Below are 24,800 nucleotides of genomic sequence, written 5' to 3' on the forward strand. Positions count from 1 at the left end.
AATAAGTGTGGGGAATAAGATGATGCCCTGAGTTCTCGGGCGGCGCTCAGATGCACCACAGGCAGGTCAGGGATGAGCACGGGGCCTGGAGCTGCAGCTGTCTTCTGTCACTGCTGCGCGTCCTGTGGACACAGCGGCTGTTTATTTTTCCTTCAACAAACGCGCTGGAGAAGAACGAGTGTCCTGGAGGTTGTTTTTGCCCCGTGTCATGAGAACAGAGCAACCGCTGAGTCACTGCTCTGGAATGGACGTTAATGTCACTGCATTTCCTCTCGCCCAGGACCCTGGGCCTCATGTCTGGACAAATGAGCCATCCATTATCTTTCCAACAGACTGAAAAAAGATCAATTTCTCGTGGTTTGTTGTTCTTTTTTTAATTGCGGATGTGTGTTCAGTGTCCCTCCAAATAATCGCTCTAAACCGGGTGGGGAGTCTTAGGAGGGAAGTTCAGGATGTCCGGGTGGCCATCTGCTGGGGCACACTCGCGGGGAGCACTAGCGCCCTGTTGGTGGGGCCTGACTGCGGCGGGGTGCCGGAACCCCCAGCCCTACCTCCTAGCGGCCCAGGGCTAGGGTCTCCCTCCCTCCGCATTTCCGAAATCAGAGCACTAGGTACCAGGGCTGATCACGTCTTTGCGAAAATTCTTTGCGGAACAGTTTCCAAAATACAGATACTTTTAGCGACGCGAGTGAGGAAGGCTGGGTGTTTATCTGGCTTTTCTGTCTGCCTTTTCACCTTTCCAAACATCGGACTTCCTGTTGCCCTGTCTACCTACGTAGGGCTGAGAGTCATCGTGCTCAAAGCTGGGCTGGGTCTTTCTCCAGGAGCTGTTACCAAGGTGATCGTCCTTGTGTCCACAATCCAGTGCCTGTCTAGGAACCTTCAAGAGGTCTGACACCCTGGGAGCCTTCCAGCTCTGCACACATAGAACCCCTGTCACTTGCAGACCCCCAGAATCCGACAGCCCCATACGGTGAAGAAAGAGACAAGTACCCATCACCACCCGGTTTAAGGCTTCTGTCTCTGCACTAACTTCTCCACCACTTTTCTAAAACCCTCCCATCCATGAGTTCCCACCACCGTCTCACCATCCCTCTCCTTCGGCCCCTTTCAAAGACTCCTTTTTTCTCACCCTTACTCAGCTACCAGTCGGTCTCCTCACACCTCTCTCAACATCAGATTAGAAGTCTAGACCTTTTTATTTTGTTTGCAGCCCAGTAGCCACCGACTCTGGCACTTGCCCGCCTGTGCGGGGGAGGTGTGCGCCCACTGGGGCTGGTCAGGGCTGTGCATGCCTTCTGCTCCTCAGCACAGTTACTTCTGAGGTTGGTCCTTGAAGCTGTCTTAGCCACCGTGGCCTCCTCTCACTGTAAACTTGTTCCCCCGGGAGGTGTGCAGGCGACTTTCCAGCAACTTCCCCATATCTGTCTGAAAGCTTATTCTCTCAAGGTGTGTGTAAGTTGCTTAGACGTGTCCGACTCTCTGCAACCCCATGGACGTGTAGCCCGCCAGGTTCCTCTGTCCATGGAATTCTCCAGGCAAGAATACCTGGGAGTGAGTAGCCATTTACTTCTCCAGGGGACCTTCCCGACCCAGGCGTCAAACCTGAATCTCCTGCATCGCAGGTGGATTTTTTTTTTTACTGTGTATGCCGCCAGGGAAGCCCTTACTCTCTCAAAGATCCAGTGAAGCCCATTGTTTGGGAAATGCTTACACTGATGCCATCTTTTTTACCGTAAAACACTGTCACCACCTTAGAAACGGTCAGATCTTTCTAACACAGTCTGTCTTCAATGACTCATCTGTTCCTAGGAGCTGGGGGGAACGTCGGAGAGAGACCTGTCTGGTGGTCCGTGGGGTGTTTTGATAGCTCAGAGTTTCAGCCTGAGCCCCCGGGCCTTCCTTACATACCTTTAGACCAGCGTCACTAAAAACTAACAGACTTGCCCTGTCTGAGCTTCACCTCTTTCTGGCCGGGTCACTTTCGAGCAGGAGGGGGATTAATGAGCCGTGAAATGGCCCCAGTTGAGCAGCACCAGGTTAAAGCCCAGACGCGGGGTTTTCAGACAGTCGCTGAAGGGTTGCTGTTGGCCTGGGCTTGTCTGGATTTTCATGAACCCCAGGTGTCCATCTGTCTTGTTTTGCCGTCATTTCGTCCATCTGCTTTGGGCTTGATTATAGCTTCACAAAGATCAGTAAAAAAGATACGTTCGGGGTCCACGGTCAGAGCCATGACTCAAGGGAGGCTCAGCTGAGCGGTGACAGCAGCTGCTGGAATGTTCTGGAAAGCCGTGTAGGAATCTCCTCCTCCATGGGCCGGCCAAGGGCCCAAACGCCCCACCTCTGTCCCCCGCTTGTTGTTTTTGGTTTTGGTTGAAGTGTAGCAGGTTTACAGAGTTGTGTTATTCTGCCGTACGGCAAAGTGAGTCGGCTGTATGCTGACATGCATGCATGCCTAATCGCTCAGTCACGTCCAGCTCTTTGCAACCCCGTGGGCTGTGGCCCGCCAGCTCCTCTGTCCCTGGGATTCTCCAGGCCAGAAGACTGGAGGGGGCTGCCATTTCCTTCTCCAGGGGATCTTCCCGACCCAGGGATCAAATCCTCGTCTCCTGCATCCCCTGCATTGTAGGCAGGTTCTTTACCACTGCGCCACCTGGGAAGGTCTATATGTTCACATATATCCCCTCTTTTTTGGATTTCCTTACCATTTAGGTCATCACAGAGCACTGAGCGGAGATCCCTGAGCGATACAGCAGGTTCTCGTTAGTTATCCATTTTATACATAATATCGATAGTGTCCTGGGCTTCCCTGGGGGCTCAGCGGGTAAAGAATCCGCCTGCAATGCCGGAGACCTGGGTTGGGAAGATCCCCTGGAGAGGGGAACGGCTGCCCACTCCAGCGCTCTGGCCTGGAGCGTCCCATGGACTGCGTCGTCCGCGGGGTCACAAACAGTCCACCCGAGTCTCCCAGTTCCCCACCCTCCCTCCCCGCCTGGTGTCCGCACATTTGTTCTCTTCGATTGTGTCTCTGTTTTTGCTTGCAAATAAGATCATCTGTACCAACTTTTTCAGATTCCACATGCATGCATTAATACACAATATTTTTTTTTCCCCTTCTGACTTACTTCACTCTCCGCCACTTACGATACAGACATAAGAATGGCACCCACGTCGCAGAGGAGGGCTGGAGATTAAATCGCCTTGCCCCTGCTCTGAACAGTAAATGCTCTGGTCTGGAAATGTTTCCCGGTGCCACAGGGGACCCAAATCCAGTCCCTGGGTCGCGATCCCTTGGACCTCTGCACTGGTTCTAGGTTTAAAAATCCCTCAGTTATCTAGCTATGTGTATATCTGTATCTGTATTTAGAACATATTCCTTTGAGCAAGTCAGAAGGGAAGGGAGTTATCCAATAATTAGTGTGATCAACTGCCCGGTTGTTGAAAAGGGGGATTTGATAAGCTCTGTAGACAGCACTGTTGGAATTCTGCAGTCAGAATTTTCACCTGAATTTTCACCACGGGAGAATAGCTCCCCATGACGAATGCGGAGCCTGCCCTCTGACCCACCGAGGCTATCCTTGCAACCCCCCACGAATCTGAGCAGAGAGTGGGGTGGGTCCTTGTCCCGAAAGGCGCGACTGACCGCCACCTAGCGTTGGTCATCGGAACTGCGGGGCATTCCTCCGACCCGGAGACCCAGAGGTGATGAGGAGGCGTCTTTTGCTGGCATGAAGTTAAAATTTGATTTTAAAGCAGTGACCGTCAGCAAGCTGGAAAGCCTTCCTTTTTTAGCTCAGCTCCAATCACGCTGGCAAACTCGCCCCTTTCTCCGTAACCCTTAACCCTGCTGAGTCACGGTGGCTCTCTGCACGGCTTGTCTATCACGGACAAGGGTGCGCGGATCGGCCTGGTTCAGGCGTTCCCGGCACTGAGCCTCCGCACGGGGGAGCCTGCCGTCCCAAGCCCGGCCTCGTCTGCTATCTGGTCTCGGGAGAGGAAGCCTTCCTCATGTGCCCGGCGATGGCTGCGACAGGGCTGGGTGTCCCCTGCTCCCCCGCAGCGTCCTGGGCAGCCTTCCTCTGACAACGCAGGTGAAACCCTGCCGTCCGCTGGAGCTGAGCGCCGCAGGCCTCGCACGGGAGTGAGCGGGCGGGGACGGGTCTTGACGTGTTAGGGTGACTTAAGGAATCGGGGCGACAGAACAAGAGGACAGCGTTCCCCCCCACATGTACCCACTGACACTCCACCTTGGACGTGCTTCGGAAATCACAAACCCGTCATAACAGTCTTAAAAATGGCCTAAAACAGAAGACTGTGGCCTCGGCATCCGTGGGGGAGCACGTCGGGCAGAGCGGGGTGATCGCAGAGCCGTGATTCAGTCACAGAACCGCCGTGAGCAGGTTGGGTCTCAGACGCTGTGGTGGAGGCTAGAGACCAGGGCTTAGAGGAGGCCTGGTCCCTGCGGCCTGCGCAGAGGGTGCTCTGGTCGGAGCAAGGTTTTCGAGCCCCTGACCAGGTGCAGGGTCAGAAAAACGTCCCCAGAGAGGCTCGCGGTAGAGCCTCCAGAGCCCCCGAGAGCCCAGGCCGTGGGGCAGGCTGTGCAAAGGCCCTGAGGTGCCAGGGGCCTGGGCGGGGAGAGACAGCCAGCCCGGCTGCCCCCGCACAGGCTGCACAAGGGCGCGCGTCTCAGGAGTGCAGAGCAGGTGGGCCCCCGAGCTGACCACAGGTCTGCCGGGAAGGTGCGGGCGCGGGGCAGGAGGAGCCAGGAGTGGATGGGGACTTGCTGCGCAGGGAGAGACCTCGCAGGCGGCCTTGGGGCGGGTCTCTCCTGGGACGGCAAATAAATGCTCCCAGGCGCCCACGGAGACTCACGCAGCTTTAAAAGCACTGGAGTAGGGTCTCTGAGCGTTAGGGATTTTATTCTGTAATCTGTAAAAGGAAAAGTATCGTAAATGCTGAAAATACAGGAAAATTCCATCCTAAAGCGTTTTTCTGGGTCACAGTGCCCGTCCACACAGAAAGACTCCCGAAAGGTCTGCGCGGGGGCCTTGGCGGGACCCCTGGATTTTGTAGCTGGAGGGCCTTGGCAGCCTCTGCAGAGACTCCCCATGCTCAAGAGCATGCCCTCTGAGAGCCGGCAGGGTGAGCCGCGCGGACTGTGGCAGAAGGCGGCGAGGTGCCGGCAGACACGGCGCTGTGGGGTCCCAGGAGGACCCCCCGCGCTTTTCCCTCCCCTGTCCTGCATGAGAAGCCTGGCTGTGCTCCGAAACTGCTTGCAGAGCTGGTTAAAAAATGGAGACTCCCAGGCTCCACCCCTTCCCACTCCCGAACTTCTGGACCAGAAATTCTTAAGACGCCAGACTCTCCACAGCTGATGCTCTGGCGGCCAGCCAGGACAGGCCCGGGACGGGCACCGACCCCGAGTGACCCGCTCCAGCTCTGGGGCACGCATGGCAACCTGGGCTCTTGTTGAGAGGCAGACTGGGTCCCGCGGGTAGAATGATCCCAGGAGCTCCCAGCGATGCCAACGGGCCACACATTCCCTGGAGTCCCTCCCCAGCCCAGTGTTGTGTGAAGCTTTGGGAAAGCGCTAGGCTATCAATGGTGAAGGGCAGGGATGTACCTTTGAAAGCAGTGTAATCTGTGTGTGTGTGCTAAGTCACTTCATGTGTGTCCGACTCTTTGCGACCCCATGGACTGTGGCCCGCCAGGCTCCTCTGTCCATGGGATTCTCCAGGCAAGAACACTAGACTGGGTTGCCATGCCCGCCTCCAGGGCATCTTCCCGACCCAGGGACTGAACCTGCATCTCTTACGTCTCCTGCGTTAGCAGGTGAGTTCTTCACCACTGGCACCTTCTGGGAAACCCAGTTGTAATGTTGGTCTAATTTAAAATGACTGTTATTCCCTATAAAAGTCCTGCTTAAGAACCAAGTCAGTGCTCCTGTACCAGAAAGCGTTTTGTACAATAACACATGAGAAGAGAATATCCTTGAAAAATATATTCTTGAAGAATGTATTGGGAATATGTTTGAATATTCCTGAAAATATAATGAAGTCCACATAATTGGTTAGAACATGGGGGCTGATCTTCTCTTTACTTTCTGTTCAGTAGAAACGTGTGAATTATCTCCTTTCCTACCTTTATGAGGTTCGAGGGCACATGAAACTGACTGTGGGTTGTTCCTCTTTTTGGAGGAAAGCAAAGACCCTGAACCTGTGGTCACAGCTCCCGTGACTCAGGGCCGACCGTGTGGCTGGGGCCCTCGGGGGCTGGGCTGCGGTTCTCACCGCAAAAGGAGGCCCCCGAAGCAGCCAGGATGATGTTGCGAGTGGAAACTCTGGACCCTGCATGGGATCCAGGGTTGGCAGGAATGTGAAAGGACTGAGGTCAAGGCCATGACGTAATAGTCCTGCAGAGCCCGCAGGACGGCCAAGGGCGCAGAGCCGACAACGCCAGGTGCGGACAGGGGCCTGTAACTCTGACGTGTTGCTGGTGGGAACAAAGTGGAACAGTCTGGAGAACGGCCCTGCGGCTTTTTAATAGAGTTAAACAAACATACTCTCACCATAAAGCCCAGCGTTGTCCGCCCCGGGCATTCACAAAAGCACGTCCACACACACAGGAAAACCGTACGAGAATGATTTTAAGTAGCCCCATTCACGCTGACCGAAACCTGGGAACGATTCAGCTGTCCCTCAGGGAGAGAATGGGTGAGCATCTCGGCAATGGGACACCGCAGAACAGTCTTCCACGACTGAAGGGCTCACACGGCTGAGACACGAGGGCGGCGGGTCTCAGGTGCTGAGCGAGCAGAGCCAGCCCCGGAGATGAGAGGCAGAGTGATTCCCCGTGTGTGACCGTCTGGAGGAGGCGCCACCGTGAGGCCCAGTGCTGGGCGGAGGAGGGAGAGGGGGCTTGACGACGGGGTGGGGGAACAGCCTGGCACCTTGAGCTGATGCAGCTCTGAGCACGTGTCCAGACTCTCAGAACTCCACGGCGGAAAACTGGATTCCACTGTATGTAAATTTAAAAATAAATGTTGAAATCTGGAAAAGGAAATGAAAACCTAAATAACATCAATGAGGATAAAGCAACAGAGAAGTCGATTAAAGCCAAGGAAGGAGGGGGAGAGGCGGTCAGGCCTTTTGCTGGACGGGGAGGGTGGAGCTCGATTTAGAACTTGCCCTTTTCAGGAACATTTCGGAGGCAGATGGACAGGAAACAGAGCCCCGTGCCCAGCCAAGTCGGAACCCGCCCTGGCTCTGAATCTTTTCTCCTTTGTTGGCCAATTTTTTTTTTCATAACAGACCAACTAAATATAATGCCAACCTCCAGAATATTTTTCTTTCATGTGACTGTGTTTAGTCTAAATGGAAAGGAGATAGAATAGTTGGTTCCGTTCCTGGGCTGTGCCAGGATGCCAAGAGGTCCCTCTCAAAGGCTGCCAGCCCGGTGGGTCCTCTCGGCGGGGAGGCCGCTGTTTGGAAAGCCAGACACCCAGTGTTTCCTCTTGCTCTTCCCGCCAGAGGCCGTGTTTCCCGGGCTGCAGGCTGCCCACGGGCGCGGGGCTCCACACGGGGCGGTGACCAAGACAGCCTGTCATGACACTGCATGCGTGAAATGACCTACGGATGTGATTTAAGAGGACTCCTAAGGAGCTGGCATCTGCAGCTCGCACAGTGAAATAGATTGTCGACAACTGAGCCCCTAAATATCCACTGCGAGCTGTGCTGATCACCAGTCGTCTTTTTAAAGATTAATTTTTACCGGCGTATAGTTGGCTTATAGTGTTGTGCTGGTTTCTGCAGTAGAGCCAAGTGAACCAGTCACACACATACTTATTCCCACTCGGGGTTAGGTTCTCTTCCCACGCAGGGCGTCACAGGGCGCTGAGTGGAGCTCCTTGAGCTATTCAGTAGGTCCTTCCGTTCCGTTCTGTTCCATTCAGCCGCTCAGTCGTGTCCAACTCTTCACAGCCCATGGACTGCAGCACGCCAGGCCTCCCTGTCCGTCACCAGCTCCCGGAGTTTACTCAAACTCATGTCCATCGAGTCAGTGATGCCATCCAGCCATCTCATCCTCTGTCGTCCCCTTCTCCTCCTGCCCTCAGTCTTTCTCAGCATTAGGGTCTTTTCCGATGAGTCAACTCTTCACATCAGGTGGCCAAAGTATTGGAGTTTCAGCTTCAGCATCAGTCCTTCCAATGAACACCCAGGACTGATCTCCTTTAGGATGGACTGGTTGGATCTCCTTGCAGTCCAAGGGACTCTCAAGAGTCTTCTCCAACACCGAAGTTCAAAAGCATCAATTCTTTGGTGCTCAGCTTTCTTTATGGTCCAGCTCTCACATCCATACATGACTATTGGAAAAACCATAGCCTTGACTAGACAGACCTTTGTTGGCAAAGTAATGTCTCTGCTTTTGAATATGCTGTCTAGGTTGGTCCTTATTAGCCATCTATTTTATGGTGGCGCTACTGGTAAAGAATCCAGCTGACAGTGCAGGAGACATAAGCGATGCAGCTCCATCCCCGGGTCGGGAAGGTCCCCTGGAGGAGGTCATGGCCGCCCGCTCCAGTGTTCTTGCCTGGAGAATCCCACAGACAGAGGAGCCTGGCGGGCTGCAGTCCCTAAGGTCGCAAAGAACTGGACGCGACAGAAGGGGCTTAGCATGCACACGTGTGCGGGGCTTCCCAGGCGGCACTGGTGGCAAAGAGTCTTCCTGTCAATGCAGGGGACACAAGAGACGTGGGTTCAACCCCTGAATCAGGAAGATCCCCTGGAGTATTCTTGCCTAGAAAATTCCATGGACAGAGGAGCTTGGTGGGCTACAGTCCATGGGGCCACAAAGAGTCAGACACGACTCCAGGGTCAGACCGCAGTGTGTATACTTCAATCCTGGTCTCTCAGTTCATCTGCCCCCCTTGCCTCCTGGTGACCATGAGTTTGTTTTCCCTATCTGTTCCTGTGCCTCTATTTCTGGTTTGTAAATAGGTTCTTTTGTACCATATTTTCAGAGTCCCCACGTGAGCAGTACCCGTGATCCTTGTCTTTCTCTGCCTGGCCCACCGCACTCAGTATGACAGTCTCTGCGTCCGCCATGTCGCTGCAGATGCCACTATTTCTCTCTTTTTATGGTTGGAGAATGTTTTTATAATTCCGGTGACTTCAGAGTTCCCTCCTAGAGCAGGTGTCCCTTCCCCGTCTTGCAGGCACGTCCAGGGTGGGCACAGTAACTCATGATGACGTCAAGGCTACTTGACGATGCTCTGGTTGTTGCTCTTTCCATACTGTCAGCTGCTGGGCTGGAAAGAGTGTTTCATAGGCATGGGAGCCTGACAGACAGAGCCCAGAATCAGCTTTTTCCAGACCCTTCCTTGGCCGCCATTTCTGCTCCCCGAGGCCTTTGGCTCCTCCACACCACCCTCCTCCGTGCCTTCTTGGAGAACTTAGGAAATCCAGAGACTTAGGAAATCCAGTCTGTCTGTTAAGCAAGGATTCGTCTTTGGGCGGATGAAATGTACTTACTGCTACAAGCACAGAGGCGGTGGAAGGCTTTTCCAGAAAATCGGCCTTCCCATCCTGTGCCAAGGCAAATCACATCCAGACTATAAAAAGCTCAGCCTCGCGCTGGGCTAAAGCCATTGTGTCCGACTGCCCATGCGCTGCCTATTTTTAGAACTAGGAGCACAGTTTTCAGGCTTACTGGTCCTGTGGGTGGAGAAAAAGAGAGGATCCATCTTTCCTTCGCTTTAAAATGTGAGTCTTTCCAAGTCACATCGTCTCAGATAAACTAGCCAATAGCATCTTGTGATCACAGGTGACCCCCTCTGCTTTCGTTCTTTGTGAAAATCACACACGATGGAGACCAGTGACATCCGTGGTGTATCTTCTGCTCCTGATTTTAATTCGCTCCTGACGGGCTTCTGGCCCAGCTATCCCACGGGCCGTGGGCTGGACGGTTCTAATTCCTGTCAGGTCGCGCTTGGACAGACCCGCTTCCAGGCAAGGAGAGCTCTGTCTTGGTTTCTTGAAATTCTTTCCTTTCCTTGGCACACATTTTAAAAAGCATCTTGCTTATGTTTTTGTGCACGTTAGTCACTCAGTCGCATCCAACTCTTCTCGACCCCATGGACTGTACTTGCCAGGCTCCTCTGTCCATGGAATTATCCAGGCAAGAATACTGGAGTGGGTTGCCACTCCCTTCTCCTGGGGGTTTTTCCAACCCAGGGATCAACCCCGGTCTCCCACATTGCAGGCAGATTCTTTACCATCTGAGCCACCAGGGAAGCCCGGATGTTTTTAATATATCCTTTCACAAGCATCCTCTTTTCCTCCATTTACCAATATTATCTGTGTTATCCATTCACTTGTAAGGACGCACCAGAAGAACTGGTCCTATGCAGTCTGCCTGTGAGCTTCAGAGATTGCCTTCTTCATCTTTGCCTTCGCCAGACCCCTTTTTTGTTGTTTCTTTGATTTTAGGTCAGGTGTATTGGGATGTAATTTTCACGTGATTCTGTGAAAACTGGCAAGTCTAACAGACATCTCCGTGCAGCAACCACCAGAGTCGTGACATAAAGCAGGTCTCAGACCACACAGTCGCTTTGCTGTGGCTCTGTGCTTTATGCCCTTTGCAGTCTGTCCCCTCCCTGTCTCCTGACCTAGCATTTGCTTCTCTGCTTTCTGTCTCTAGAACATCACCTAGCCAGGATAATAGCGCAGTATCGCATTAACAGGACAGACAGAATTCAGCGTTATATCTGGATCCTTCACCGAGGGCAGTGCCCCTGAGATCCCCCCTCACCTTTGCACGCATCAGATACCTTCTTCCGTTTTTGTTACTAAGTAGCTTTCCCTTTCATGCATGGACCACGGTCTGTTTATCCCCTGATGGACACTCAGGTCGTTTCCGGTTTTCAGCTGAAAGACGTTGCCCCACTCTGAGCACTTACCTCCGGGGCTTCTGCAAGTGTGTGTTTGGCTTCAGCCGCCCGGGTCTGCGTCCCCGACAGCTCTGACACGCTTTCTCTGCACCCCCAGCAGTCCTTGGCCTTGCCAGTCTTCTCTGAGTGGGCACATCAGCCGCTCCAGCAGCCACAGTTACACCTTGCTGCTGCTGCTGCTGCTAAGTCACTTCAGTCGTGTCCGACTCTGCGTGACCCCATAGATGGCAGCCCACCAGGCTCCCCGTCCCTGGGATTCTCCAGGCAAGAACACTGGAGTGGGTTGCCATTTCCTTCTCCAATGCATGAAAGTGAAAAGCGCAAGTGAAGTCACTCAGTCGTGTCCGACTCTTTGAGACCGCATGGACTGCAGCCCACCAGGCTCCTCCATCCATGGGATTCTCCAGGCAAGAGTTTTGGAGTGGGTTGCCATTGCCTTCTCCTCAGTTATGCCTTAGTCTGGATTTAATTTGCTTTTCCCTAATGACCGATGGTGTTGAGCCCCTTGCCTGTTTTCCGTCTGCACCTCTTCTGTGCTGAAGAGTCTGTTCAGATCTTTTACCCATTTTTCCAATCAGGTTGTTCGTTTCCTTACTATTGATTTCTGGCCCTGACTATATTCTGGATAAAAGTCATTTATCACATATGTGTCTTGTGAGTATTTCTCCCAGTGTGTGGCCTGCTTTTTATGTTTCAGACAGAAACTTTTGAAGATCAAATGTTTCTGTCTCAGCTTTTTGTCTCTTACGGCTTGTGAGTTTCGTGTCTGATGGAAGCTGCTGCTGCTGCTGCTGTCACTTCAGTCGTGTCTGACTCTGTGTGACCCCATAGACGGCAGCCCACCAGGCTCCCCTGTCCCTGGGATTCTCCAGACAAGAACACTGGAGTGGGTTGCCATTTCCTTCTCCAAAGCATGAAAGTGAAAAGTGAAAGTGAATCTGCTCAGTCATGTCCAACTCCTAGCGACCCCACGGACTGCAGCCTACCAGGCTCCTCCGTCCATGGGATTCTCCAGGCAAGAGCACTGGAGTGGGTTGCCATTGCCTACTCCGCTGATGGAAGCAGCCCTCGCCTAATCCAGAGTCACATTCTCTCCTGTGCTCTCCTATGCTCCTGTCCCATTCTCTCCTTTTCTTCTGAAAGTCTCACAGCCCTACCCGGACACTTAGGTCTGTGTTCCGTCTTGTCTGTGGAGCAAGCTGAGGGTCAAGGGTTGTTTCTTTGTGTATGGATGTCATTTCCTTCATATCAGCACTACCATCTGTGTCAGACCATTTTGGAGAACAGGGAGGCCATATCGTTCTCATTGGGGAATACGTGAAACCTTTAATTTGGGATTGCACCCAGGGTGGGACTGATGTTTTGTTGCATACTGATAAGAATCTAGAGGAAAGGGCGGCAGAGTTAACATCAATTAAGCCAACTGTCTGTCTGTTTTGCCTGGAGTAGGCAGCTGTCCAATCAGTCGTGTCCGACTCTTTGTGACCCCATGGACTGTAGCCCGCCAGGCTCCTCCATCCATGAGATTTTCCAGGCAAGAATACTGGAGTGGGTTGCCATTTCCTTCTCCAGGGGATCTTCCCGACCCAGGGATCGAACCCTGGTCTCCCGCATTGCAGGCAGATCCTTTGCCATCTGAGCCACCGGGGGCGCCCCAGTTGACTCACAGGTATATGTGATGTCCTGTCCAGTACTAACCATCACATTATCATCAGCTTAGAATAGTCACTAATTCACCCTGCCAGGTGATCAGAAATTGCTCACAAATCCTAACGGTCATCCCTAAGAAAGGTGACTGATTCTAAAATTTAGCTGAGCAAAATATTTTCCTGAATCTTAAAAGATGGTCCTTCCCACCTTTGGGGCTATTTGGCATGTTCTCAACTGTGTGTGAACAGCTCCAAGGGTGAACTGGGCCTGGGGCCGGAATCCCCCGAAGGTCGCAGGTCATTGCATTGGAAAGGCGAAGGTCACAGGTCACTGCTTTGGAAGGGCGGGAAGGTGGAGGGCAGGAGGGGCCGCCAGGGTTGGGAGGATGCTGGCGCCTGGAGGGGCGCCCGGGGCCGTAAAAGGCGAGACAGGAAGAGCACCCTTAGGAAGGAGAAGGGATTTCCTACTATTCAGAAGCTGGCACGGAAAGCTGATTCTTGTGCTACCAGGAAAACACCGTAGAATAAGAGTCCTGATGTGCAGCGACGTGGGCTGGTCCCTGGCAGCGCTTCTCTCTGTCCTTCCTTGCTAAATGAAACTTTCCTCCCTTACCCAACGCGAGTGCTCGGGTTAATGAACTGGATGGCAGAGGGCACCTCCTTGCAGGTGTTTGCACGTGAGGCGTGATTTCTCGGGGCCTTGACCGAGCATCTGTCCTCCACTTTTATTTCTGAGGCTGAGGTCCTGGAGTTTTCGTCATGTGCATAGATATCTTTTGCCCCTTTTCCCAGAAGTGAGAATTCCAAGTGCATGAAGGCTTAGTCAGCATCTCAGGACGTGCAGTGCATTCCCCTCGGGGTCGTGGTATTTAAGCCAGGTGTGCTCACGTCTGGCCCCTGTGTGCCCTCTGCCGGCCCAGACTCCAGCTTCCAGAACCAGCCAGGACGACCCACTCCTCCTCCACGATGGTTTCCCAAAGGGAGAGACCGTGCTCACCCCTCACATGCCCCATGTGTCCCTTCCTGGAATTATCACCGGAGCCTAAGGGTGAGACAATTCAATTAGAAAGAGTCTTCAACCCACAGAAACATTAGATTTCCCTCTGCCCAGCCCAGAAAGCCTGACCTTGCTTCTGAGGTGCAATCTCGTGCTTAGGAGAGTTTTCTTCTTTGAAGATGCCTGCCCGAGGAATTCTGCTGAACGTCATGTGGCAGCCTAGATGCAGGGAGAGTCTGGGGGAGAATGGACACGTGTGTACAGCTGAGTCCCTTCTCTATCCACCAGAAACGATCCCAGCATTGTTAATCAGCTATACCCCAATGCAAAATTAAAAGTTTAAAGATAAAGAGATGCCAGCCTTCTCCCACGAGGGGGAGGAGGGCGGGGTCGGGCAGCAGTTCTCAGACTTCACCGTGCAAGGAGCCCTCCCGGGATCACGTCTGTGCCGCCCCAGGAGGGCTGGGCGGGGCTGAGACTCTGCGGTTCCCACGAGTTCCCAGGTGGTGCAGATGAGGCTCCCCGACCTCTCTTGGAGCAGCAAGGGTGTCATGGAAGATGGAATCCCCCCCAGACCTAAATGCATCCGTCATCCCTAACCCTGACCCCCCAGACCCCCGTTACCTCCCCTCTCAAGCGAGGGTGACGCCGACTTCACGCAGTTGTCCTGGGGGCAGAATGAGAGGAACCCCGTTTGTTGAAAGCTTTCATAGGGCTCCATCCCAGAGGACAGAGGATCGCAAGATCCTCTCATTATCGCTTCCCTAGGAAGGTGATAGAAAGTAAAGTAGCTTAGTCGTGTCTGACTCTTTGAAACCCCGTGGACTGTAGCCTACCAGGCTCCTCCCTCCATGGGATTCTCCAGGCAAGAGTACTGGAGTGGGTTGCCATTTCCTTCTCCAGGGGATCTTCCCGACCCAGGGATCGAACCCTGGTCTCCCGCATTGTGGGCAGATGCTTTAACCTCTGAGCCACCAGGGAAGCCCAAGGAAGGTGATACAATGACACAAATCAAGTCTCGGGCGGGCAGAGGCAGAGCCCACAAGCTCACGGCTCCTTGCCAGGTGTCTGCTGGCTTTTGAGAAGTATTTTATGGAAATACTTTCATCAAGTATTTTGTGGGAATGTTAGGAGTTTTAGAAGTTTTTGCAAAGACCTTTAAGCTACAGTCCTACCCTTTCTGGGGTACTTTTTATTTTTAACATCACTTATCACAAAAGGAAAGGAAGAGGAGGAAGTAGATTTTCCGATCGGGACTTGCTGTCTGAGGCCGGAAGCTGATAAGGATGACCATCAGGACAGAGGAGGACCCTTCCTGTTACTGGTCCCGACAGCTGCTCTCTGCAGACACCCTAGATGCGCCGGGGCACAGGCTTCCCTAGGGGGATCTCACCCCTGATGACCAAGGCACGCACGCCCAGGGCTCGGACCCTGGCACGACTGTCCTTTCAGCCCCAGCCTCGCAGGGCGTGCAGTGAAGGGCTGGAACCATCCTGGGGGGTTGGGGGATAACTCAGATCCCCTCCAGGCTCTTCCTGGCTTTTCCCCATTCCTCTTCAGAAGGACCCCGATTCACACCCTCTAGGCTTTATTTTTTTAAAAAATAGAAAATAGCAATTGACGGCTGGATTGTAGAGAAGTTTAGGATCCTCACACATTGCTCCTAAGAATGTAAAATGAGGCAGCCGCCAGGGATCACAGCCCGGCAGCTCCTCAAGCCTTTAGAGTCCCCACGTGATACAGCCCGTCCACTCCTCAGTAATAGGCCGGAAAGACTGAGCGCAGACTCGAGAGCTGGCTGTGCGTGTTCACAGCTTGTTCACAACACAGCTGGTTTATCCACACGATGGAATCTTAGTCAGCCATAAGCGTGAAGTAGTGACTGAAGCTATGAGGTGGACGAACCTCAAAAACCTTGTATTAAGAAGCCAGACACGAAAGGTCACGTATCATAAGTGTGATTCCACTGATGTGAAATACTCTGAGTGGGTAAAGCCCGCAGACACCAAAAGCGGAAGGGTGGTTACCAGAGGCTGGAGGCGGGGGTGGGAACGATGGTAGTGGGATTTTTTGGGGTGATGAAGGTATTTGGGAATAGATGGAAGTGATGGACAGGGGACACTGTGACTGCACCGCAAGCCACTTGACAACAGATGCTTTTGTGGTTTGGGAATTTCACCTTAATAAAAAGAAAAAAGGGACAGTGTGTTCCAGAAAAGGGAAGACTGGGGTTTTACTGCCACAGCCAGACTTCCCGTCGGAGGAGCCATGGGTTAGTTTACTGACAACGGGAGGAAAACAAGGACGTGATGTCACTGGTCCCCCCATCACAGGGAGCCAGGAGCAGTTAACAAACAGGAGACAGAGGGATGCTTCTCGTTAAGAGGCTTGTACTCCATCTGTGTTAACGGTTGGTGCTAGACAGTCATCCTCGGAGAGAGACATAGTTTATGGACAATAAAAACTAACATTGCGGACGAGGAACCATGCGTCCCCCAAGGCTAACGACCAGTAGCCTCTGAGGGCTGCGGGACTTGCAGGCTTAGAGACTTGGTCTGTGGTCACAAATGAGACAGAAATGAGCCTCGCTCAGGAAGAGCCAGAAAGATCTGAGTCAAAGCATCTTGTGTCTCCGAACCGCCGACAGATGCGGCATCCCGAAGCTCCGGGCGTCAGACAGGGACGCCACATGTCCAGGGCCCGGCTGGCCACACGGTCCTCCTGACGCCTCTCTCACCTCCTCCAGACATTCAAGCACGCTGGCTTCGCAGCTCCGCGTGGTGCTTGCGGTCAGGCTACCCCAGGGGAGCGCTGGCTGGATTCTGCACCGTATGCGGGGCGAGCAGAGAACCCACCATCTGTGAAATGCCGACCCGGCCCCGAGGGGCCCCCAGGCTCCCTTTCATCTGAGGACACAGGGCCCCAAGCCCCAGGGCTCATCTCAGCCGCCAAACTCCATCTTAGTCTCCATCTGCATCCTCCGCCCCAAAACGCCGCTTCCCCGCTCGCCCCACACCCCAGGCCGGCACCTGCAGGGAGGGGCAGCATGGGGGCGGTGGGGACATCAGAGGCGGGGTCCCCCACGCCCTTCCTCCCCCGCCCCGGTCCCGCGTGAACGCGGCGCCTCCAGCTGCATCTGAAGTCGCTCACTCCCCCCAGCGCTGTGCAGCGTCAAGGACAGAGTATAAACTTCTGCCAGAACAGACGAGCGTCTTAGCGGCACAGTTTATACAAGAGAGGCTTTTTGCAGGCTATAAAAGAGAACTCTAGAAATAATGACTCAGTACCCCCTCAGTCTAAAGGCAAGACAGGCATTTGAAATGGGAGAGTGAATGAGGCTCGGAGAGAAAGGGTCTGTGGGACGAACCAACAGCAGAATCCTTCCTTTAAGAAATCAGGACAGAGTCTTTGAGGTTTGGTTTGGTTTTGTCTTGTTACTTTTGTCAGTTTGGGCGAACCTGGGACGTTCACTAAAATAAAACTGTAATGCATAAATTAGTTCCAATAATAGAGCTGGAACCCCTTTTTAATCTTTTCATTTTGATTGTGGTAAAATGTACGCAACATAAAATGTACCAGCCTAACCATTTTTGCGCAGTTTCTTGGCATTAAGCACACTTATGTTTTGTACAGTCATGATCACCATTGTCTTCAGAGCTTTTGCATCTTTCCAAACTGAGAGTCTGTCCCTACTAAACCCTAACCGCCCACTCCCCTCCCCCAGCCCCCCGGTCACCTCTCTGGTGCTTTCCATCTCTACGGATGTGACTCCTCTGGGGACCTCATATTAGTGGAATCAGACAGCGTTTGTCCCTTTGTGGCAGGCTTATTTCACCCAGTATCATGTCCTCAGGGTCCATCCATGATGTGGCCTGTGTCAGAATTTCCTGCTCCTTTAAGGTGAATAAGAGTCATTGTTTGGACAGACCACATCACCCATCCATGGGCGTCTCCACCTTTGACAATTGTGGAAAATGCTGCCCTGAACACAGGTGTAGACACAATCCGTCCGAGTCTCTGCTTCCAATCCTTCTGAGTGTTGTCACGGAGGCGGAATTGCTGGGTCACGCGGTGATTCTGTTTCATTTTTGAGGCACCTCCATGCCGTTTTCCCCAACGGCCGCACCGTTTCCATTCCCTGCCACAGAGCAACTTCTCCAAATTCCTGCTAACACATAGTTTCGTCTTTTCTTTTTTTAAAATAATGGCCATCCTAAGGGATATGCAAGGGCTTCCCAGGTGACTCAGCGGTAAAGAATCTGCCTGCCAACGCAGGAGACGCGGGTCTGATCCCTGGGTCGGGAAGTTCCCCAGGAGGCGGAAATGGCAGTCCACTCCAGTATTCTTGCCTGGGAAACCCCAGGGATGGGGGAGCCTGGTGGGCTGCTGTCTGTGAGGTCGCGGAAGAGTGGGACATGATTTAGCGACTGAACAGCAGCAATGGTTTGGATGTACGTTTTGCATTTTAGAAACTTTTATTTTTCTCTGTACACGCACACATACCCATGTGTGCATTCTGTGTGTGTGTGTGTAGAGGATGAGAGACTGTCTGACCACTTAAACATCTGGGGGTCGCTTCGATATCTGAGTGCTAGGTGTGTCTCCATACCTACTGAGTGCATTATATGAGACAGAGACGATCTTAGGAATTTGTGTCTGGCACCTTCGTTTATACTGAAAGGACTTTTATTTTTTTAAGTCAAGTAAATTGATTCTTTCATGCCAACCCAACATCAGCATTTCACAGTAACTTCACTTTAGTACTTGAGGATAATTTTTGTCTCACATTTAATATTTTCCCCCTTTGAGCTCTGTTACTTTCTCAGCCAGAAATCACTTAGTGGCTGTCATGGAAGAAGATGGTGATTTACACAGAGTATAGCTCTTTAAGCATGAAAAGTATGGTTTCAAAAGCAGCGTGATTGGAGACGTTCATGCGTGGTTATGAACTGTGAACACTGACCGTGTGTTGTTCCCGCAGGGCCAGCCAGGGCCAGTGGGCCCCCAGGGGTACACCGGGCCCCCCGGCTTACAGGGGTTCCCAGGACTGCAAGGCCGCAAAGGTGACAAGGGGGAGAGGGGAGCCCCCGGGACCACAGGCCCGAAGGGAGACGTGGTGCGTACAGAGGCGTGGGCACGGCCCCTGGTGGGGGGCAGGTGGGGGGTGTCTCGGCCTTCCTTAAGCCTGTTGCCTTCTTTACAGGGACCAAGAGGTGTTTCAGGATACCCTGGCGCCAACGGAATTCCCGTAAGTTTGTCATAAGATTAAAATTTAAAAGCACTGTATACATGCAAAGCAATCTATTTATGAGGTACAGACACATATCTAACTAGTCCCCCTTTCTTGTCGATAACAACAAACCCTGTGGGGCTATATGTGCATTTTTAAATTTTTTTCCCCTGGAACCCAGTCATCTCTTGGACAAACTGCTTCCCTGTAAATGGCCTTCTGGACTTGGCCTGGAGGCTGCTGGGCTTCCCAGGACTGCAAGGCCAAACGGGGACCGGGGGGCGGGGAGCCCCTCGTTACTGTTTTGCAGTGACAGGCGGCAAGCGGCACAGACGGGCTGTAAAGAGCCAGGCTTACGCCGCGTTTGAACTCGAGAACCACCTGAGTAGAAAGCCGTCCTGCCGCGAGCAGGGACGGCCCTGCAGTCTTGCAGCGTCTCAGATTCTTGGTAGCAACCGCGCAGAGAGAAGACGAAAGGCATGCTTTGTCCATGAGAAAATCTCAGAATGCAATAAAATGTGTTTTTCTAACCTAGTTTACTTTACTTCTTGTGGCATAAGAAGATAAACAGAGCAGCCTGACTCACAGCCTCCTCCTTGGGCCGGGAGCAGACTTCCCAGGGACAGCTTCCTGCCCATCTCGGCCTCCAGGATAAATGTGTTTATCCCACGTTCAGGCCTGCTCCATCCCTGCACAGCTGATGTTTAAGGACATCTGCCTCCAGAACTTCACACTCATGCCAACATCTGTGCCGGGTCAGCATGCTCATACCCGCATGCACACACACACAGACACTGCAGGCCACACAAGTGAGGCTGCCCCATTGCAGAAGAAAGGGGGAAGGGTGTGAGCGGAGGCAGTCACAGAGAACTGCCGCTTTCCCTTAGCTCCACATTCAAGGGGATTTTTGCAGCGGGAGGCAGAGCTGAAGAAGGGAAGCCCCCCCTCACCAAGACGTGAGACCCGCATGGCCGTGATCCCGGGCGTCCCCTGGGAGGGGCTCAAACAGACACATCGGTGATAGCATACAGCTGTGCATGGTTAAGGAAATAACTTGCGCGTGAGTCAGAATCTTGAGAAATTGGCAGAGCTGAAGAATTTGCAGATTTCAAGGGTTAAACAAATAACCAAAGCGTTCTCTTACCAGCTGCCTCCAATGAAATTGCCTGTTTTTAACCCACTTTTTTTGGCCTCTTGGATTGCCCCTGGGTGGGCTCCTCTGGAAGCAGAAGTCTGCGCTTTAGATGGAGTGACCTGGTGGGAACAAACTGTAACTGATCGTGTCATGTTTCCATTGGTTTTTTCCACTTCATGCTCATTTCATGTCAGAAGCAAATGTTTCTCAAACTAGGGAGGGCGTGATCATCACCTGGAGGGGTGATCATGGTAAACAGATACCTGGTCATTTTCTCTGGAACGTCAGGGCTGCTAAAGACAGTCTCCTCGATGTTGAAGTCTGAGAGACGCTCACAGCACGTTAACATGAACGCCACCGCTATATCTGAGCACCTAATGAACACAGAGTTTGAGGGACCCGGTACTTTTAGCTGGTTAGAATCATTTCCAGCGCATTCCCACTGGCTATCTGTTTTACGTGTGGTAGTCTGTATGTTTCCATGCTTCTCTCAGGGAGCTCAGACCGGTGCTCTGAGACAGCCCGGAGGGGTGGGGTGGGAGGCGGGAGGGGGGTTCAGGAGGGAGGGGACATATATGCCTGTGGCTGATTCGTGTTGATGTATGGCAGAAAACCTGCGCAATATTTAAAGCAATTATCCTTCCATTAAAAATAAATAAACTTTAAAAAAGAAGTCACAAGCAAAGTTAATGTGTAGTAACAGCTAAGAGCTGTATCATCCAGAAATAGACCTGCTTAGATGTTGAACACAAGATGGACATCTAGCTCAATAGAACTGAAATTTTCCTTTGAAGGACAAGTTCAAATTAAGATCAGGCTGGCATGCAATTTCAAATGTCTCAGATCCAGTCTAGGGGAGTCAGGAAGGCCCAGAGCAGACCGATAATTCAGGGGGAGATGAGGAACTCAGAGGCATCTCTTCTGAGAAGGTTTGAAGCTGTCTCCTCCCAGTTTCATGAAACCTAAGCCCCTGGGGGCTGGAGGCTCAACGGCTTGTCTATTTCCAGGGCCATCCCGGGCAAGGCGGACCCAGAGGACCCCCCGGGTATGACGGCTGCAACGGGACGATGGGCGACGCTGGCTCCGCGGGACCCCAGGGCCCCGGCGGCTTCCTCGGGCCCCCCGTGAGTACACGCAGCACTCAGCCTGCCCCGCTGGTTGGCTGCAGAGTCTGGGTGGTGGAAATGCAGGAAAGCTCTCGCTTTTGGGAGAGCCCGCCGAGGTCCCCCTTGAGAAACTGTCTCAGGGAAGGTCTCCCAGGAGGGTGGGCTGCCTCCTGCCTGCAGGATGGTGTTGGGTGTGGGGGAGCAGGCACGTGCCAGGACCACCTTTATACCCCAGAAAGGGCCACCTTTACACCCCAGAACCGTGGCTGCCCACCCTGGGTTAGCAGGCAGGATGGAGCACACCTCCGCAGCTGAGGTGTCTTGCGCCCATCTGGGCGTGCTGGACTCAAAGAGCTCTATTTCCCTTTGTCCTTTGCACGCTCCACAGAAGGTGATGGGTTTGTCTCCCAAGCATACCATCACTTCCTCCCATTCAAATAGCAAGAATAATAGTGGAATCGTGGAACTAAAATTTTAGAAAGCTTAAACCTTGAACAGACTTCTCAATTAGTCGTCACTTTTATTAGATTCTAACATCCTTTGTGACATGAACAAACAGTTTTGTTCTGCAGGATATACAAGGTAGACTTTACTTTTCTAAATGGAAGAACTTTCATATAATGATCTATTTCATGGCCTCATTTATTTTTTTAGGGTCTTTGCAAACAATCTTATTTGATAATATGTTGCTACCTTATACCAACATATTCCAAATTCAGGGTTAAACTAACACTTTGTGGCAGAACTTTTTATTTAAAAAACATTTTAAAGTGCGGGAAGGGCAGCAATAACAATCTTCATTGCATTTCCCTGGAGCTGGCCGATTTCACACCTCTGCCCTCCAGCTCCCCATTCATGGCTGTTTCTTTTTCATGTGATTCAACTTATCAGTAAGCTACACTGTGCTCTATTCTAATATCATAGCTTTCATTATCAATAAATATATCCGTCACTTTAAAATATAGGTTTTATATGTAGATGTTAAAAGACCTGTGTACTTCTGTACCTGTGTATCATGTACTGGGCTGGCCAAGAAGTTCATTCAGATGTCACGGAAAACCCACACCAACTTTTTGGCCAATGCAGTATACTGACGCAGTCTCGTTTTTGACGGATGACCCGGAATCTCTCCCACGAACAGTGCTGCAGAATGTGCGGGTCGATGTTTTAGTATGCGAACGCAGAGAAGGCAGAGAACAGTGTTACTGCAAAGAAAAGGGACAGGTCGGGAGAAGAAAGTGTTCATTTGCTGAACGTCTACTTGGGTTTCTGAAAATTAAATCCTATCGAATATTTCTCTTCTAAGTTTAAGAAAGATGCTGTTGGGTAAATATGAAAGTAAAAGTCTCACCTCGTGGTGAAGGTAGAGATGGGCGTCCAGAACAGCCTCATCTGGCCATAAGGACAGCTGGACATCGCCCATGAGAGGGGGCAGCCAGTGGCTCCAATCACGTCTCTGTGCTGAGTGCTAATGGGCGGCTTGTGTTTTTCTTTCTCTGCCGTGTGCGCGCATTTAGGGGCCCCAAGGACCGAAGGGGCAGAAAGGCGAGCCCTACGCTCTGCCCAGAGAGGAACGCGACAAATACAGGGTAAGTCGGCAGAGACGGGGCATGAGCGAGCCCCCGCGTACACTGCCCATTAACAGAGCGACCTCTGCGTGGAGCGGGGGGACGCACAGTGGGGGAACAAGCCAGAGTCTCCACTGATTTCAAGGTCCTCTCACTGGCCTCCAGGCTGTAGGCCATCTTACACTAACTGCGGGCCTGCCCTTCTCATACTCATGACAGCGCAGATGTCTAGGTAATTAACATCACCGAGTCCCTAGACAGCGGGTGTGTTTTATAGGCTTATTTCCAACACTGCAGTAAAATGCAACTAAGTCCACAGATTCTTAAAAGCTGAAACTCTTCAAACTCTTTCTTCTCCATTAGGGGGAACTTGGAGAGCCCGGACTGGTCGGCATGCAGGTAAGCATTGCTTTGTTAGAGAAGAGCCCTGGCAGAACCTGAAGGGCTCCGGGCTCCACCCGCTTCTGCCTCCCTAACCACCTTCTCTGTTGCCTCTCCTTAGGGGCCTCCCGGCCGCCCTGGGCCCGTGGGACAGATGGGTCCGGTTGGGGCTCCAGGAAGACCGGTAAGTTCCAGGCTCACGTTCCAGGCTCAAGTTCCACGGCCTCCAAGATGCAGGCCGTGCGGACGCTGCTGAAGGCCTCACGCGTGCCTGACCCGTGTGGTTGCCAAGACCACCCAGGCCATCCCTTGTCCACGCTGCCGCCATCAAGGTTGAAGAGCGAAGACTCAATGCCAGCTTGGTCAGATTTTGGCCTGGTGCGGGTCTGGAGCCCTTCCAGCCAGGCAGAAGCTCGCCCAGCCCCGTAGCGGACCAGCAGACATGGGCTGGTCATCCCGCGCAAAGCAGACCAGGGTCCATCAGGTCCATAAGGAGGAACTGGGCTCTGCTGGGCCAGGCCTTAGAGCAGGGATGCCACAGCTGGCCTGGCCTTAGAGCAGGGATGCCACAGCTGGCCTGGCCTTAGAGCTGGGATGCCACAGCTGGCCTGGCCTTAGAGCAGGGATGCCACAGCTGGCCTGGCCTTAGAGCAGGGAGGCCACAGCTGGCCTGGCCTTAGAGCAGGGATGCCACAGCTGGCCTGGCCTTAGAGTTGGGATGCCACAGCTAGCCTGGCCTTAGAGCTGGGATGCCACAGCTGGCCTGGCCTTAGAGCTGGGATGCCACAGCTGGCCTGGCCTTAGATCAGGGAGGCCACAGCTGCCATGGCCTTAGAGCAGGGATGGGATGCCACAGCTGGCCTGGCCTTAGAGCTGGGATGGGATGCACAGCTGGCCTGGCCTTAGAGCTGGGATGCCACAGCTGGCCTGGCCTTAGAGCAGGGATGGGATGCACAGCTGGCCTGGCCTTAGAGTAGGGATGCCACAGCTGGCCTGGCCTTAGAGCTGGGAGGCCACAGCTGGCCTGGCCTTAGAGCAGGGATGGGATGCCACAGCTGGCCTGGCCTTAGAGCTGGGATGCCACAGCTGGCCTGGCCTTAGAGCAGGGATGCCACAGCTGGCCTGGCCTTAGAGCAGGTATGGGATGCACAGCTGGCCTGGCCTTAGAGCAGGGATGGGATGCACAGCTGGCCTGGCCTTAGAGCAGGGATGCCACAGCTGGCCTGGCCTTAGAGCAGGGATGGGATGCACAGCTGGCCTGGCCTTAGAGCAGGGATGGGATGCACAGCTGGCCTGGCCTTAGAGCAGGGATGCCACAGCTGGCCTGGCCTTAGAGCAGGGATGCCACAGCTGGCCTGGCCTTAGAGCAGGGAGGCCACAGCTGCCATGGCCTTAGAGCAAGGAGGCCACAGCTGGCCTGGCCTTAGAGCAGGGAGGCCACAGCTGGCCTGGCCTTAGAGCAGGGAGGCCACAGCTGGCCTGGCCTTAGAGCAGGGATGGGATGCCACAGCTGGCCTGGCCTTAGAGTAGGGAGGCCACAGCTGGCCTGGCCTTAGATCAGGGATGCCACAGCTGGCCTGGCCTTAGAGCAGGGATGGGATGCCACAGCTGGCCTGGCCTTAGAGCAGGGATGCCACAGCTGGCCTGGCCTTAGAGCAGGGATGGGATGCCACAGCTGGCCTGGCCTTAGAGCTGGGAGGCCACAGCTGGCCTGGCGTTAGAGCTGGGAGGCCACAGCAGGCCTGGCCTTAGAGCAGGGATGGGATGCCACAGCTGGCCTGGCCTT

The 24,800-nt window shown here is 53.2% G+C and overlaps 1 protein-coding gene across 2 annotated transcripts in view; it reads left to right on the top strand.

Moving 5' to 3' along the window:
- Positions 1-24,800, top strand: part of COL4A2 (collagen type IV alpha 2 chain) — a 167,106-nt gene that overhangs the window by 88,449 nt on the left and 53,857 nt on the right. For both annotated transcript variants that reach the window (XM_061133259.1, XM_061133258.1), the window contains exons 5-10: positions 18,576-18,710; positions 18,798-18,842; positions 20,967-21,083; positions 22,583-22,654; positions 22,997-23,032; positions 23,136-23,198. In XM_061133259.1, the coding sequence (XP_060989242.1) occupies positions 18,576-18,710; positions 18,798-18,842; positions 20,967-21,083; positions 22,583-22,654; positions 22,997-23,032; positions 23,136-23,198 (468 nt within the window). The remainder of the gene's footprint in view (positions 1-18,575; positions 18,711-18,797; positions 18,843-20,966; positions 21,084-22,582; positions 22,655-22,996; positions 23,033-23,135; positions 23,199-24,800) is intronic.

Source organism: Dama dama, chromosome 30 (assembly GCF_033118175.1).
Source record: "Dama dama isolate Ldn47 chromosome 30, ASM3311817v1, whole genome shotgun sequence".
Lineage (NCBI taxonomy): Eukaryota > Metazoa > Chordata > Mammalia > Artiodactyla > Cervidae > Dama > Dama dama.